This window comes from Hipposideros armiger, unplaced genomic scaffold, assembly GCF_001890085.2.
Source record: "Hipposideros armiger isolate ML-2016 unplaced genomic scaffold, ASM189008v1 scaffold_288, whole genome shotgun sequence".
NCBI lineage: Eukaryota > Metazoa > Chordata > Mammalia > Chiroptera > Hipposideridae > Hipposideros > Hipposideros armiger.
In genome coordinates, this window is record NW_017731638.1 from 2,104,480 (window position 1) to 2,122,902 (window position 18,423).

The 18,423-nt window shown below is 44.0% G+C and overlaps 1 protein-coding gene across 3 annotated transcripts in view; it reads right to left on the reverse strand.

Moving 5' to 3' along the window:
• The window catches only part of CILK1 (ciliogenesis associated kinase 1), a 60,882-nt gene that overhangs the window by 8,418 nt on the left and 34,041 nt on the right, over positions 1-18,423 (reverse strand). For all 3 annotated transcript variants that reach the window (XM_019658755.1, XM_019658753.1, XM_019658754.1), the window contains exons 6-11: positions 8,907-9,039; positions 8,036-8,207; positions 5,621-5,788; positions 3,249-3,569; positions 1,607-1,797; positions 1,345-1,493 (exon numbers count right to left, since the gene is read on the reverse strand). In XM_019658755.1, coding sequence (XP_019514300.1) covers positions 1,345-1,493; positions 1,607-1,797; positions 3,249-3,569; positions 5,621-5,788; positions 8,036-8,207; positions 8,907-9,039 — 1,134 coding nt within the window. The remainder of the gene's footprint in view (positions 1-1,344; positions 1,494-1,606; positions 1,798-3,248; positions 3,570-5,620; positions 5,789-8,035; positions 8,208-8,906; positions 9,040-18,423) is intronic.

An 18,423-nucleotide genomic window follows, 5' to 3' on the forward strand; every position in this document is an offset into this window, starting at 1 on the left:
GCTCCCTTTGGCCTGTGGTTACTGTAGTAAGTCTTTGCCCCTCACACCTGGTTCCCTGTCATGTGCTCTCTCTTTTTCCAGGTCATCCGGGGAACTGTCAGGCCAACCTTCTAAGACTGCCGTGCCAACCCTGATGAAGTCTGGCAGTATTTGGCAGCCCACTTCCCGATAAAAGGGCAAGGAATTCAGTGTACCAGCGGGGCTCGCCATTTCCACCTCCATGCCCGCCCCTTGGATCCCAGCATCAGCCTGATCCAGTGCTCTGCTCACCTGGCCCTCACCCACTCAACATACAGATGTAGAGAAAACCATGACACTCTCCAAGTGAAACCCTTCAGAAGCTTCCCATGGCTCATGAAATAAAATCCAAATTTCTTATTAGGCCCCAAACGTATGCCTCATACTACATACTACATCACCCTCTCATACCATGCTCTGGACACACTGGCCTCTCTGCTGCTCCTCTCGCAAGCCAATCCTCCCTGCCTCTGGGCCTTTGCACGTGCTGTTTCCTGCCTCAGCTTTCCGCACATTTAGTTCCTTTCTGTTCTTTGGGGCCCAGCTGGGAGTCACTGGCTCAGAGAGGCCTTTCCTGACCACTCTATCTCAAGTAGTGCCTCCTCCCGCCTTTACATCTCCTTTAACGTGACTTACCAGCATCTGTACTGCTGTATGTTTACTTGTTTAGGGTCTGTCTCCCGCTACAAGCTGCATGAGGGCAAGAATACTATCTGCAGGGCTGCTGTACAGTCATTGCAGAGACTGTGATCTAAATGAAGCCCCCTGGAGCTGAGCAACCCAGCGGCCCCGCTTGGCTATTTTGTTCACCATAATATTCCTAGAGCCTAGCACACCACAGATGCTCTACACATATTTACCGACGGAATGAATTCGTGTGCACATGGTTGGCTAACATTGTAAGTTTGGCATATGGAGTATCTAGAGAGAGGTTTGGGCACCCGCCATACTACAATGTTTACAATTAACCCCAGCAGTGCTGCTGGGTACTGGCCTAAGCTCCCACCCTGGGTTCCTGAGAGCACACAATTCTGGCAATTTTTTGCAGGAGAGACCTCTGGTACGCTGCCTGGCTCTTACCCGTTCCTCCCTCCTCGGGGGCTGGACCCAGTTTCCTCTACCACATTTCTTATCTTCAGCAACTATATAAAATAAAAATAGGAGGCCTGGGCTTCAGCAAATATTTTTATAATGTTCCCACCAGTTCTGAAGGGAAGGCCTTAAATTAAGCAGTACTTGCCTTCCAGACAGAACCTCTGTGACTATGAGATTCCAGGAAAATTATTTCTTGTCAATGATGAAAGAAAAGGCAAGTATTTGCATTACCAGGCAAGTATCGGGAGTGCTTCAAGTAGTGCTGCTTGGCCGCGGATCTCAGAGTCGGCGTGTCTCGCCTCTGACAGGAAGTCTGGGTGGGGGCGCTATTTCCGGTCCCCACAGGCTCAGAGGGCTTCAGGTCCAAAACGCTCTCAAATCTGAAAGGGGAGAACGTGGCTTAGGTCCCAGAGACAGAGAGCATATTCAGTGGTAAAGATCACCCCATAAATCCCAGATTCAGTCCGTTTACAGACACGAGTCGCACACTTGCCTGCAGAGAGTCTCATCGCTCTGTCTTTTCTTGTTATTCAGGTCTATCCCGGTGAAAGATGGACTGAATTCCAGGTCATCCAGGTCAGCCCAATCGTCAGAATCCTTTGTTGCCCTGGAAACAAGGCCCCACCTCCTCCTGCTCTTTGGCTTGATTTCACCGTTTTTGTGCTCCAGGCCAGCGAGGGTTTTCTGTGTACACAAGGTGGGGTGGGGGAAGCAATATGTGGCACTAATGGAGCTCACCCATGGATAAGTCCCATTCTGAGCTTTCTTGGTCATGAAAACGAGGATCCTGGGGCATATCATTCCCCGGTATACACCACTTAACTGTGGGAAACACGTTCCCAGGCCTCTGTCCCTCACCTATCCTGCATAAATGACATTGGTTTTCATCCTACATGGACACTAAGTTGTATAAGATCAAGATTAAAAAAAAAAGGAAACTTAAGGTACTTCTCCCATACGAGGAAGATGGCTGGGTTCTTATTCAGGCCTCACCTCTGAAAGAATTAACCTGATTTGTGCTGTCGTAAATAAAGATGTAAGAGAATACAGCTGAGATATCAGTCATCCTGCTCTTCTACAGAAAACAATGCAAATCCCTTCCTTGCCTTCTTGGCAGACCTGGATACTGCTTAACTACAGAGTTAGCTATAATAAGAAATTTCCAAACACACACTGCTTTCCAAGGCACGGGCTGGGGGAAAGCAAACAGTCTCGAGACACTACCCTTGCGATCTCATGCAACATCTCACATTGTACTAGTTGGGAGCCAGTGCTCAGTGAATGAAGTGACAGGAGAAGTATTACTTTTGTATAAAGGTATCAGAAAAATCAAGACTCTCGGGCAGTGTTACAAAGCTAATGGTAGCTAGACTTCCTCATCAGGTTATCATTGTATTGAATCTAACACACCTTGTTTCCTTTTGAACACAGCACAAGAGGAAAAGAAAGATCTGGGCTCAATGAACAGCATCCATTGATGGTATAAACAGGACTAAGAATCTACAAATAACAGCATGGCGGCACTTTATGATTTTGAAAGCATCTTCATAAGCAGCAGGGTCTTTGATCCTCACGAATGGATCTGTCTGGTGGGCGAGACAGGCGTTATGACCTTCCTTTTACAGATGAGGAAACAGAGTCCACAGGAACTCATAAAAACAATGACTAACATTCACTGAGGTCTAACTAGGGGCCAGGTACTATTTCGAATTCTTTCAAGTACTACCTCGTTTAGTCCTCAAAAGAATTCTATCAGGCAGGTGGAATTATTATCCTTATTTTACAGATGAAGATGTGAGCAGCAGAGGCCAGGTAAGCGACACAGGGCCCCTGAGCTATGAAAGAGCAGAGGTGCGATGGGAGACAAGGGTAATCTGCCTATAGCATCCAGGTCTCCTCAAACACCACACTACAGCTGCCCCCCCGCCGAGTGGCACCAAGATCCACAGGCAAAGCCAGAAACTGAATTCAGACCTATAACTCTAAGGCCAAAGCTCTTTTCACCATTCCATGATATTGCAAAGATAAATTTATTATACTTAGATTTTCGAAAAAGAAACTATGTTACGTGAGAAGTGGTGGCACAAGAGAAACAGTCCAGACACAAGGTTCACTCGTGACTCTCGGCTGCTTACCGCCTGAGGGTTCTTGGCGTGGAGGGACGGGAAGAGCAATGGGCTTGGCTTGTCCTCAGGAAGATGGCTCTGGTGATCTGACCTGGAGGCCTCTGCTTTGTAGGGGCACGTGAGATACTGAGGGGGCTGGCTGGCTTGATGCTGTCTTGAAGAAATCCGTGTTTGGGGTTTGGTTGGGGGCTGGGCAGGAGGGACTGGCTTGATGTGAGGAGGTGGGCCTGCCTTTTCCAGGTCGTCCTTCTGTGGCTTTCTGGAATCCAGGAGGCCCTGTGCGGTGCGGCCCAGTGGGTGCCCAATATGGAAATAAGGGTATCGAAGTGCCTGGAATGTCACATAAGGCTGTTTCAGGAGAAAAGTCTAGCCGGGAAGGTTAACACCATCAGGCTCACTGGGCTGCATGCATTTCATGTGACCAGTTTACTACCATTTCTTAGCCCAAATCAAGAATTATATAACACAGCACCTTGAACCTATAACAGCCGCTGTGATGTTTCAGATCTGAAATATCATCCAATGTATGTACTTAAAAGTATTTGGATAGAGTAGCCAGTTACACTGCTATTATCTTTGCTACTTCTGAAAAGTATTCTGTCGCAACACAGATCCTGGCTTTGTAACTTATTTGCTACGTATCTTAAATATAATCCTTTGCCTTTCTAAGCGCCATTTCCTCATTCCATAGAAAGAGAAACGATAATATAAAACGGGCAGCGCCAAACAAAATGATTCTTGAGGACCCTGAAGAATCAGGTGTGAGACACGCAGATACATCTGCTTTTTACCCCAAGAGTGCCACAGTGTACAATACACGACATAGCTGGACCCTGCCTATCAAGAGCAACTAACAAATGGACCTGGGTAGTTGCTCTGAATAATCAAGCTTTCTAGATAGCCAAGGGATAAATCTTACAGGACTCGGGCTGACAATTCTTTCTGAAATATTCCCTGTCTTCCCTAGTGGTTTTGAATGGGAATCATTGAATATAAATAACCTTTCTCAGTGACTCTGGGACATAGCTATACACATTTGTAATGATTATAGAAGGAAACAATGTGGATACTTGGGTATAGGTCCTGGACCCTGGCATCTAACTTGAAAAGTCTTCTGTGTCGTCCCAAGCATTTTTCAAGTCTTAACTGATTTGGGGGTAGTTTTAGTTTTTTGACACTACTCTTAAAAGTACACATTGCTCTCTTTGTTCCTTTTTACAGAATCTTTTCCTTTTCATCTCCTGCGTGCATCCTTTAAAAAGCTGGGTTCATCAGAAAGCTTCCTTCCTGCCCTGAAAATATTTCTGAATTTCAAGCCCAGAAGTACACTTCTGAGTGTTTTCCAGCCCTTTTGAGCCATCCAGAGTCTTATGGTACCAAATTATGGCTCTTTCTTCTTTGAGCCTTTGGAAAGACACTTTTCTACAATTCCTTAATTCCCCAACTATCATCTCTCCAGCTCTCACAAATTCTAACATCACGTTGGCAACTGTCTTCAAACGTCACTGCCACTTTTGCTTAGCCAAATCATTGTCTCTGATTAGAGTTGGTTACCTTTTTTATTATCTGAGCCATGTAATTGTCAATGAGAACAAGGTGAGAGAAGGGGCTAGCCACAGCTAATGTAAAAGGTGGCTGGCAGGAGGCATGTGAGTGGGGGAGCTCACAGCACCACCATGCCTCTTTGGGGAGCATTTTATAATTTAAGTCGAAGCGGCCTTGAGGAGGGCAGGTTGAGCAAAACAAGAAGTATGGAGTCATGCCACCTGCATGACTGAATTCCTGTAGGTTGCACTATCTGTATTAGTTACTGGATGCGTGATAAGGATGCTTAAACTTTCTGAGATTCAGTTTTCTCATTTATAGAATGAAAACAGTAACGCCTGTCTCATAGAGTCTTCATGGGGTTAGGATCACATAAAAACATATTAAAGCATTTACAAACTGTAAACTGCTATAAAATGCTAATTGAGGTTATTATCCCAGCTCTGTTGCTCTCTCTCTGTCAGACGTAAAATGAGTGAGTTGGATTTTTACAAGATAGTTTCAAATTGCCTTTCAACCACCAGTCCTGTCTTATAAACCAACCGCTACATAATCTTACCTCGTATTTTCATTTCCACATCTATGGTGATACTATCATGTGAACTCTATGCCAATTCTCAAAGCTACTCTATTGTTTAAACCTTAACTGCTTTAACTATAACAGCGAGTTTCAGGTTATTTAAGGTCTTATACATAATATACCATTACTGGGATTCAATACTATTTTTCACCCATAATACCAAATAAAATACTTTCTATGAGATTTATAGGAATTAGTCCGAGTTCGATATGAACTTTGTAAGAAATGCATCAAACAGAAGAAAATGGAAGAAAACCTGACTAGCTGTTGGCCGTTTCTTGGGATCCCACTGAAGCATGTCTCTCAGGAGCTGAATTGCTTCGCTGCAAGCATTTGGAATCAGGGTCTTTAGGTTATTGGGTACGCACTGGGGCCAGCGGAAGTTCATTGCATTTGACAGCTGGTAGCCTTCAGGCCAGTCGGTCTGAAAGAAGGACAAGACAGAAAACCTTGCTCAGCCCACTCGCTGTGATAGGCGTTTATACCTTGGCATGTGTGCCCATAGCAGGCAATCAATCATGTCATTGCCACACCCATATTCACTATCATGACACCGTGTGTGACAAAACACAGGAGGATGCTAATGGAGAGACACAGAAAACACAGTCTGGGGAAGAGTGGAAAAAACACGTAATTTTCCACCAACTTGTTTTATAACCTTAACACAAGATAGCTAGCTCCTCCTTTGAGATTTAGGGGTTGAACCAAATTAATATTTTTGCAATTGTGTTCCATGAGACAGAGGTTTTAGAAACTGATAATGAGATTTTTTTTTCGGGGGGAAAAATAAAACAAAACATCTTTTCCTCAGTTAAATAAGTTTGGGAAACACATGACGTATTACTCATCTTGATGATTAAAAATATACATGTGAGAAGTCCAGCAGTGAAGACAGCTGTTCCACTCTCTCCACTTTTTCATCTATCATCATACCTATGGGACACTAAATGCTGGAGTGAATGACAGGAAAGGATGAACAAATAATCTTTATGCTCCCTTCTAGTTCCAACACGCCACTGTTTCACAAGACACATGTGATTGCTTTTTTTTTTTTTTTAAACTGGCACTATGTACAGCTTGTATCAGTCATTCACTTAGTTACCCAGTGCCTTCTACAGCCTTAATGTTGAGTACCCCAAAATAATCTGGTATAAAGCCTGCCCTTAAGGATATTATGTCCAAAGGAGAAAATGAGACATTTATTTAAGAACAACAATACAGAATAAAAAGTAACAAAGGTCACAAGACAGGTACAGATACAGTTATCCAGAGGAGGGAGACATTCCAGCAGGAGACTGTAAATCTTGAAGAGGTAGCATTAACGATTCATTCAAATGACTCAATAATTTTTTTTGGAGGGACTGGTCTGTGCCAGCAATGGTGCTAGCACCTGGAAGAAAAATAAACACAAGATAAGCACTTGCCCTGAGTATGCTTATGGTCCAGGGAACGAATATGTACACAGGTAATTATAATAACACGGAACACAGCTGAAGATGGAGAGGAGATTAGGGGAACAGTGAGGAAAAAGATAATTGGGGGGTCTTGGAAGAAGAGCGGGATTTAGGTCTGTGGAAGATCTTTGGTTGGGCAGCAAGCACTGTAGTGGGGGGTTTCCGGGCATAGAGTCCGAGGCAGGTACGCAGGTACAAAGTAGGGGACGGGATGACAGTTAAGGGGGCTGGGCGATGGGGAGTCAGCAAATATTTTTAGGAGGGAAGGATGGTACCAGAGCTGCGCTGTAGGAGGATGAGCAGGCCGCAGACTGAAAGCTGAGCTGGAGGGAAAAGACTCAAAGGCAGAAACATTGATACCCTCGGGCAGGCAGGGCGAGCACAGCCCAGTCTGTGATGGGAGCAGTGGGACTCAGGACGAGAGCCGTGTGAGATACCACGCAGTGATAGTTAAAAGATTTCAGGACTGACTGCTTGGGGAAGGGGGAAGGGAGTAAGGGAAAGAGAGACGGTCAAAGAGAAACAGCCTCACGGCTGGAGCTCTGGGATTATGATGGGACCCCGGACAGAAATTGAAAATGACAGAAGGCAGCCAGTTGGGGGAATAAACAAAAAGCAATCTGGTATACCTTAAACTTATACAATGCTGTATGTCCATTATATCTCAAACTGAAATAAAAATACATAAGTAAGCAACACCTATGTAAAATAATAAAATGTATAAATTCAGAAGTAGAAAATTAAAAGTGAACTGAAATACCAAACACAATATGTAAGGTGAGAAGGAGACTGCTGCAGTAAAACATTCCTTGCCAATGTGTTGGCATTATTTGGAAGAAGTTAAAAAACACAAGGTGGGTCTGAGGTGACGGTGAGGGCGTCGGGAGAACATCTCACAGGCAGCTGTAAACAGGTGGAGTTATAAAGGAGGGAGGTGAGGGCTACAGATTATACTTAGGAGACTTCTGAATAGATTATAAGCATTGTAGCCATGAGAAGAGAGAAACTGCAAGGGAGGTGGAAGGCCACAGAGAGAAAAGCAGAGGGAGCCATGACAAATGTGTCTTCTACTTAAGAGTAGAAGGAGGGAGCGAAGCGGCTGTCTGAGAACTGGGCAGTGGAGGAAGATTTCTGAGGGTGAGAGAAAGATTCCAGAATGAGCAGGTGATCATTGGGTGGCAGCTCTGGCCCACAAGCCTTTGTCCCACATCAGTTACCTTTTTCGGTGTCCCCAACACTTGGCAAATTTTGAAGATTGTGTCAATTTCACTGGCCCCAGGGAAGAGCGGCCTGAGGGTATACACCTCGGCCATGATGCAGCCCACGGCCCAGACGTCAATGGGGGAGCTGTAGTGGGTGGACCGCAGTAGCACCTCGGGAGCCCTGTACCTGTGGGGACAAAGGGGACCGCTGGTTACTGTTTCCATTGATTAGAAATAAACAACACACATAACCAATTCCCAATTCTCAGTGACAGCGTTTACATATTTCTGTTTTCTGTCTAGCTCAGTGTGGTACATGGACGCATGACGGTCTGGTCACTGCTGTGGCTGCTGTCGTCAAGCAGCATGTCCGCACCTCACAGTATTTCCTACTGAGTATTTTGCTACAGGAGTCCTCCCTGCGGCATCACTGGGAAACACAAAGAGTGAGCGTGGAGATGAGGAAAAGAAAGCGTGAGAGAGAAGAGAAAGAGAGAGGGAATATAAAGCTTGTCTGTAGGCTACTGCTTGGCCATGGCTAACTGCTTAAATCAAATTCTTAGGCATCTGAAAATTTTAAGAATAGCCATTAGCCAGTTTTCCAGACAGGTCTTTGGAGAATCCTGGATGCAACTCTTTCAGGAAATGGTCTTCAGGAAGGCCTAGATACCAAATATTTATATCACGGAAAAGTATAATGGACTTCCTTTTAAAAGTAGTTACAACACAAGCTTTAAAACCATGTGCAATGCCAACATACCTACAAATATGTGTTTCAAACTGTGCTGTTTCTCTTAGTGAAAAGTGAATATTTTGACATTAATATTACTAAGGGTATATTTTTAAAGAAGTTTAATTAAGTAGTTTTGAGGAAAATGATAGTCACCATCTGGTCGATACATAGTCTGTGTATGGAGGTCTTGATCGGATTTCTCGGGCCAGTCCGAAGTCTGCAATTTTCACAAGTTCTGGTCCAATGCAGAGAAGGTTCTCAGGTTTTAAGTCCCGATGGAAGAAGCCTGAAGGGACAGTGGGAAAGGAATCCAAATGCAAGCTTGTTTCTGCATTGCTCTTCAGCTATGCTGTTCTTTTCATAACAGCGAGACTTTGAAAAGTAGTCTGGTATGACACTGAAGGCTCTATACATCATCATCCCACTGATATGCAGAGTCTCTGGGATTTCACAAAGGATTGCATTCACTTCCCTTTGATGAATTCAAAATGTAAAAGTCATTCAAAAGTTGATCTTCATACTTTTTCTCCAAGAAAGAAAATGCCTTTTAAAATATCAAACCTCAGTTGTGGGCTGAGATAACTGTGCAAAAGATACAGTCGCTCAAGGAAAAAAAATATCATGCCTACCCTGCCCACGTCGGCCACAAAGAATCTGAGATTACAACCATCAAGGCAATCGTCTTATGGGTACTGAGAGTTTCTTCCACAACAAAAAACACTATTACAATTTTTGTCCAAGAAACGGGGGGTTATGAATAGAACCAATTCATATCTGAGATCCCGGTATGTGTTGCAACAGAAGCTTAAATGTTAAATACTTACTCCTCGACCTAAAGAAGAAGTAGAGGTACAGCTGCAGCTCCAATCGTGAAAAACTAAGATAACTCATCAAATGGGAAGCCTGTCTCTGCTACAGCAGAGCTTTGGGGTGCATGCAGGCGACAGTCAACACGCCAACCTTCCAGATGTACTCAGACACCATTGAGCAACAGTATATGCCTCTGAAAACCCAGAACCTTCCACTTGCTGAGAGCATTGCTGACATGGACATCATTCTACGTGACTCTAAATCGCAATGGAACACCCAAACTGGAAATACAACTCCGTTAATGCTGGCTGTGGTGTTGTTTGTTATGTGCTATCGTTATCAATGTTGTGAAAGTCGCATTCTAACTGGCAAATGATCGGAGAAATGAACAACCATCACTGAAGAGCTACACTATTCCTCAAGCACCTCTCTGCTCATGATACTCAAATCTACATCTTTGAAGTATTTCTCCGCCTTTCTCTAAAGCTACGATTCTAACAGGATAACAGCTGGATGTCACTGTCATCCCCACATCAACCTGTCTCAAACAATCTCTCCTTCTTGAACTTTTGATAAGATATCCAAAGACCTTGTAGTTATGTTGGACCCACCTTTCCCAGACAGTCATGGAATTGTCGTATTTTTCATCAAAGTATCTCCTATCTGTCCCGTTTGCCTTTTCTCACCGGCCCCTCCCGAATCCTTGCTCTCGCTGCGTCGCCTGGTATTGCCCATTTCCGGCAGGCCTCCCTTGCTCGAGCTGGTCTGTATTCCCACACTTCCTCGTCACTTAAACACTGTCTTTCCCTTGTCACTCTCCCCCTCCACAAACACACGCAAAAAAGCCTTCCATGGCTCCTTTTTCAATTATTTAACAAGCTTGAACTCCTTTCAGTCTATCTAAAGAGATAACATTATTTTCTAGTGTAAATAATAATACACTAATAATGTGTAAAATGTGTTCCAAGCCAGTAAAAAATTGTTTAGGTTCATTATATTCATTCCCATCAACAATGTTGTGCCCTCGTATTTTTTGTCTACATCAATCCCAATCTTTGTCATCCCTCAAGACCTGTTTTGAGTTTCCCTTCTTCCATGAAGCCATTCTAACATGCTAGGCTTCGTTCATTCATTCATTCACTCATTCATTCAACCAATAAGTACTCACGAAGGGCCCACTCCATTGTAGGCTCTGTGGATTCAGAATCAACCCATATGGACGTGGTTCTGGCCTTGGCGGATGTAACAGGCCCTTCCTTCTGAGCTTGAGCAGAGCTCTATCATTTACAGGTATGTTAACCATCTCTCATTAATTAGATGTAGCACTTTAAGCGTAGAGGCCACAGTTATATTTCTTGCAAATGTCTAGCACAGTGGGAGGAACATGGTGGCCTCATAACATACTCTTATTGAACAAAGGACTTGAATAGGCTTGTAGGGAACATGACGAAGCTTCATGGTGACACATATACCTGGGCCACAGGGAGGCCCAGGTAGGTAGGAGCACAGAGAGACCAGGGCTGTTGGGAAGGGTGGGAGGAAGGAAGGCTCACAAGACTACAACTGAGAACTGAGCGAGATCAGTGACCCTGAAGCAGTGTGGGAGACACTGAGGTCTTAGAGTGGGACGTCCACATCACAGAGGGAGCTCCAGCAGGACTAACCTACTAGTCAAGGTCATTTCCCAAAACCCCTCTCTGTTTTAGGGGAAGAGGAGGGTGATCGTAATGTGGTTTTATGTGAAAACATACCAGATGTCATGTATCATGGAAAGCAAGTGTTTGCATAAAAGGACACTCCTCTCTGTTCATCATTCTGAAAACACCAGAGCTTAGTATTAGTACTCGGGCAAGTTCGAAATGAATAGTATTCTGACATAATGATGGGTCTGTAAGGTGAATGGCTAAGATGGACAGTGAATGTAATTACAGGGCCTAGAACCCAGGATACACAGAAGGGCTGGAGGTACAGAAATGACTACATACAATCAAGAGGGCCACAGGGGAGAAGAGGAAGTACTGCCTTCCCACCAACAAGCTGCTTCTATTTTCCATAATCCAAGGCATTGAGAAGATCAAAGGAGTTAAACCTGGGTTAGACCAGAGACAGGCACAATAAGTTTTCTATTTGTATAGCACATGTGAATGTATATATGTATGTGTATGTATATGTTATGGGTGTTTGTATATATAAGTGTGGAAAAAAAATCTCTCTATATATGCCATTGCTTCATTCTTTACCCTGCCTTTATACTGATATATACCTAATGGTCTTCCTCATACCAATTCCTTAAGTATCCTAACCAAATTAAGAGTAAATGAAACCTTGGGCTGGATGAGTGGCTCAACTGGTTAAGAGCTCACTTGGGAGCGCCAGCTCTGAGCAGCAGGGCTGCGGTTCCGATCCCACATTGAAGGCCAGTGATGCTCTGCCCTCTACAGCTAAGATGATGAACAACAGCTCAACCTGGAGCTGGGCTGCTGTGAGTTGCCGGCGATGGTATAGGTTGCAGTGGAGCTGCAGTGGACTCCCATAAGCTACCGTGAGTCGCTGGCAGCCAGTGTGAGTGGCAGGCAGCGGGCAAGAGCTGCCGTGAGCCCCCGTGAGGGGCAGACCAATGACCAGTGACCGATTGCCTCACCCAGGAAGAGCGCAATGATAATACCAACATGGGCCAGTGAAGCGACGTCCTCCACAACTAGGCTGAAGAACAAAACAGCAATTTGTTTACCTGTCTGTTCCCCTTCCCCAATTCCCCAAGAAAATCTTTAAAAAAAAAAAAGAGTAAATGAAACCTACATCATAGCAAGAACTAGACTTGAGGATGTCAACTCAACAAATTCAAACAGTAATTCAGTGTTAGTCAAGAATGGCCTCGAAAAGGAAAGAAAAGAATTTCTGATGTGGATGAGTTTGGATGGCTTATTCTCAGCCTTATTAAATGTAGATGATCAATGTCCCCCAGAGCGGGCGAGGTCTGTTCTAAGACTTAGTGTAACTGAGTCATCGTGTTTGGACCCTGTTTTTTGGGGTGCTCTCTGGCTCCCAGGAAGGCTGACTGCGTGCCCCCATCTTGGAACTGACTTAAGAATGTGTAAATGCACCAGCAGTTATTAGAGAGTGACCTTTTGTCAGTGCATCCGGGAAGACTCCTGTGGCCCTGAAAATATACGAACCGTTTGACAGACCATGGTCTCTCTTCCTAAAAATTCAGAGCATTAAAAATACCCCAATGAGAAGAGAAATGGCAGACATTGTTTTCTTACTGAACAGGTGGAAAAAGTGAGTCGGGGGGGGGGGAGATGAATTATTCATAATCGTACCAAGAAATGCGTCAGATATAACTATTGCACTGTGTTGTACAGCTGAAACTAATTCTAAAAAATGTGTATTTCATAATAAAAAATAATTTAATAAAAATTAAAAAAAAAAAAAGAAGAAATGTGTCAGAGCTGTTGTGCTACAGAGCTCTACTCTGTCCCTCTCGATCCATAGAGCTAAATCTTGATCTGTGGTTCCAGTCCTCTCAAGTCTTGATTGATGCTGTTTCTCCTCTTAGACTCTCTTTTTCTCCTCTTGAGTTGAGCTAAACTTTCTAAGCTTATGTGGCATTTCTCTTCTAATGAGTCATTTGTCCTCCAGCCCCTAACTCCCACCGCCTCTTCCTCTGCCACCATCTGTAACACCCACCTCAACACACTTGCATCTTCTCCCTGTTCTGTTCATCCTAACATACCACCTTGTACTCAAATGCAAGCAGCATTCTTGCAATCCAGGCCTTGTACCTTGCTTCCTCCTTGGGTCATACTCCTGTAAACACTTGACTACCTCCTCCCATCAGTCAAGCTGTCTCCTTTCCCTCACTGCTAACTCATCTTTAATCCTACTTCCACAGAGGAGAAAGGAGGCGAATGGAGGTTCTTGTTCCCCATGCATCCCTCTAAGCAGCTTTCCTTTCTATGGATCATACTTCAGGCTCCAAATAAACTATCAAGTGGGGAAATAGTTAGGAAAAAAATGAATTGCAGGCTCTTAAAAATGACTGGTGAAAACTGAATTTGTGAGTGGACATATGTTGTCTTATATACTATATTTGAGTATAAGCGTTTATAACTATGAAGCATTCATGAATATGTCTGAGGAACATCTAGCCCTCTATTCTTTTCTTTTTTTTTTTTAAAAGATTTTTATTGGAGAATTGTGGGGATGGGAACAGCGCTGGGGAATCGGGGGAAGGGGAACAGACAGTTGCTGTCGTTTTTTGTTCTTCAGTCTAGTTGTGGAGGACGTTGCTTCACTGGCCCAAGTTGGCACCATCATTGCGCTCTTCCTGGGCGAGGCAGATCAGTCGCCGGCTTCTGGACGGCCGCTCACTGCGGCTGCTGGCCGCGCACGGTAGCCCATGGCAACCCACTGCCACAGGGGCTGCAGCCTACGCCGTCGCCGGCGACTCACGGCAGCCCAGCTCCAGGTTGAGCTGTTGTTCAGCATCTTAGCTGTGGAGGGCAGTGTCACTGGCCCTCATATGTGGGATCTGAACCGGGGCCCTCTGGCATCCCAAGCCAGTTCTTAACCATCGCGCCACTCGGCCGGCCCTCTATTCTTTTCATTATTGAATACTAGCAATACTTATTATTAGCCTTATACCCATGAGTTCTATTCCTTGGTAATTAAAAGTACAAGACACTTACTCACGTAATGTACACTTACTGTTCATCTCTATTTTAACAAAACATTATTATTTCCATATGAGAGGCAATACTGCATGGTGCTTAGGTGTGTAGACCAATCAGATTGCCTGATTATAAATCTGAATTCTGTTCACTGGCTGGCAAATCACTCAACCCCTCCATGCCTCACTTTCCTTATCAGTAAAGTGGGGCAATAACAGCATCTACCTTGTGGGGTTGTTTTGCAGGATTCAATGTTAATATTTGTAGAGCTTTTAGAGCACTGCACAGCACATCGGCACCTTGAAAGCACTGGTCATTATTAGTGATATACGTCCTCTCATTTTCTCTTCCCAAGAACCTGGTAAAGTGCGCACGCAAACATGGCTCCACTTTTGCAGATAAGAATTAAGGCTCATGAGGCTAGTAAGGTGCCCACAACTTGTGAGGAGGTGGAGCTAAGCTCTGATCTGATTCTTGGGTGGGTTATGGTCTGCTGACGTGTGCACAGGGGCTTGTAACAAGAGTCCACTTCTTCCTCAGCATTTCTGATTTACAATACTAAACAAACCCTTATAGCTGGGTCACTCAGAGATCACGCAATAGCAAAGTGTTGTTAAGATAAGAACCTTCCTGTTCAAAACTGTTTGGCTTTCAGAATTCAGGAACGGCCCTTCAATTTAATTTCAGGGTACCTCGCGCCTGTCGAATAACAGAGGGATTTTCTCTTTCAGCCTGGCAGAAAATGTGCTGTGCTTACTTTTCCTTAAGAACCCAGTGCCAAAGAAAACATCAAGCCACAAATAAGGCTTTCCTCCCTCTGCTACATTCCGTTAATGATGAACCTGATATGACTATATGGAAATAATGAGGGAACTTAAACACTATGAATTTATGTAGCACATCTCCCTGCTATGGAAGCTGCAATTTCACAGATGTTACTGAATTTAAACCTACAATGTTTTTATCAAGAAGGCCAGGAGGACAGCGACACAAAGGCCAAAGGCTGACTCAAGGTCATGCACAGCAAGACAGTGGTGCAGTGGTGAAACACAGAAGCAGAGAACCACTTCTTGGGGCAAAACATCGTTCTCCCAGCCACCTGATGCATTTCTGATTACTGGCATGGATAAGTGTGACCTGGATATGTGTAAGGATAGGTTAAGGACGAAACACAGTTTGCATTACTTATTTAATTCCTGCAAAGTACATATGCTTTGGCATTGCTCAATCAGCCCCTAGCAGAATGGTGTTTTCATTCCCTGTGGGTGGAAAGCACTCAGCGGCATGAACGACGGCCATAGCAACTACCAGCAGTGCTGTTGTCCCCTCTCAGAGGAGCCTGCTCCCCGGGGACAGAGTGTACCTTCTCACAGTGAGAACAGCTCACAGAGAAGAGCCTGAAACTCACAGGCCAAACTTGTGAAGTGCTTTAGGTTATTTTTTTTTTCCACTACCAGAGGAAAGGAATAATATGGAGTTACACGTGCACTTAACCAAAGTCAAGCCAATATCATGTAAAAACCATTAAGAAGTTTCCAAAAATCACTTATCAGCGAACATGAGCTAGGACCTGCACAATTAACATCCACCCCACCTACAGTTACTATCATGATTTTCTTCTCCTCTCACTCTCTTACTCACTTTGAGAACAGACAAGTTTTTCTAGTGAAGCTGGCAAATGGGCACAGATAGCTGAGGTCATCTCTGCTCTGCCTACTTTATTGCCGTGGGGCCTTTGGCAGGTCTTTCCACCTCTTTGAACCTCGGTGTTCTCTCCTTTGGAAAGAACAGATACCATCTATACTTTCTACCTGAGAGACTGGCAAAGAAATAAACAAGGTGACGGATGAAATGTTATTAAGTCAAAACAAGAACTGGGGGTTTAACAGCTGGGGCAAGCGTCGACAAGAACCTCTGGTAACAGCAATGGTACATAGGTTATAAATGTAAAGATGGTCTGACCTTCCCCATAAACAGCTTCCCTTACATAGTTTCCATACTAAGGCATGCGAGGGAAACGACAGCGCAGGGTTCCAAAGCGCTGTTTTGACATAATAGTACATGGAATATATATATATATATATATATTAGTTATTATTGGATAGAAATATGTATGGTGTGTGCACATACACACATGTGTGTGTGTGCATGTGTGTGTACGGGGGAGAGTATGTAGGTACATGTGTATGTGGGTATGTACACATGTAGACGTCTATGCACTTGTATGAGGATACCTGTACGAGTATATATTCATTTGATGGAATTAGGACCTAGATAAAAGACTACATGTGTCTTCTGGCAACAAATATCTGAGTCTCATGAAAGGCAGCCTAAAGGAAAAGAAGAGAAAGCCAAAGAATATTAACTTTCTTTCAGTTCCCCCACTCAGTTTCCAGCACCGAGCAAACAGCCCGAGTACCTGGCACACTGTGGCTGGCCCCTATTTGAAAACATTCTGGTTGGCCTTTCTCTTTTGAGAATTTCTTTGATTTCTCATCATTTCTTTTCCCTGGGATCTTAAGGCGAGTAAGGGTCTCCTCCTATTTGTCCCTAACGTTGTACCAGAAGTTCTTCGTGTTTTGCAAAATTCATACCATCCCTTGTGAACTCTGGTGACTGAAGGCTAATGATGTGCTAGTTCTAGCAATGTCAGCAGAATCAGACATACCTTTTACTAAAAAAGCTTTTTACCAGAATTGGTTCACAATTTCACTCAGTCTTGCATATCACTCACTGATTATTCAGCATATGCCTGAGGCTGACAAGAATGTGCAGATAGCCTCTGTCTATTGTTTGTGTTTCATTTAGTCTCCAAGTGTGAGGAGCTACACAGACGTTAAAGAGCAGATGTACCATGCCACAGGCTGTGGCACAAGGTCTTTTCTACTCACTGCCAATTTGTGCCGCATCTGAACTAACCGTATTACCAAAGGGCTTCCCCCAGTTGCCTCATAAGGTAATGAAACATTTGTTGGTACACTATTTGCAATAGCATAAGACATCCTTAGACTGGGAGTGAGTAGATTTCTGTGCAAGATCAGCAGCTTTGCCCATCTGTTTATCTATTCAAGTGGCCTCGAATGACCTCCTGAGGGGCCTCCTGGCACCACCTGCCAACACATCCATCCCCTGGCTCTGTGTTCATGAGAAGGTATTGATCCAACCCCAGCCGGGTCTGCATCCAGTTAGTAACAGAGACGAGTAACGCTCCAGGTACTTGCTGGAAAATATAACCTCAAACCCATTACTACTCAATATCTTTCAAAAGTTCAGCTAAGAACAATACTGACAAGGGATTTCCTAAAGAATAAGCAGCCATGCATTTCTTTAGATACTCTAAATCTTTCCTTGGACTAACCAGGCCCAGAGTGAATCATACTAGGCCTCAGAACTGTGTTCTCTGATCAGGTGATATAATGGTCCTATATTTAGGGATATGACATGACACTGCCCTATGTCACCTGTCACTGTGTTTACTATGAAGTCACATTACATACTGTCCCCTCTATAAGCATCCAAAAGGGAAACCTCTCTTGGTCTCGGTACTAAGAATAGTTGTGCTTCTCTTGGACAACTAAACTGTTTGTACCTCAGGGAAACTATGTAGGTTGTAATGGGTCATGTTTCATAAATTTCATTGGTAGAAAGCAAGCTCTGAATCCAATCGGTAGGCTGCTTCTTCTGCTTAAATAAAACATGCTGACATGCCATTTGTGGGTTAATCTCAACCCCGGCTAGTCATACATTGTTCTGCCTTTGCCTTTTGCTTTCTTCTCTAATTTTAAATTCATTTTATTCTCCTGTGTTGCATACATCTTGTTAGGCTATTTCTTAACTCTTTTGAACAAACTGAAACATAACTACATGAGGAAAATGAGAAGCCACAGTGAATTAGTGTTAGCGGGTTAAACATAATAGGTAAAACACTTCTCTGAATTCTAATCTTAGATTCCTTATTCATACACCAGTTAATGGTCAGGAATAATTTTTAGATTTATTAATTAACAAGCTTACTATTAAAGCCTAAAGAATAAGAACATGCAGACATGGGGGTGGCCGGGTGGCTCAGTTGGTTAGAGTGCGTGCTCTAAACAACAAGGTCGCCAGTTGGATTCCCGCATGGGATGGTGGGCTGCGCCCCCGCAACTAGATTGAAAATGGCGACTGGACTTGGAGCTGAGCTTGCG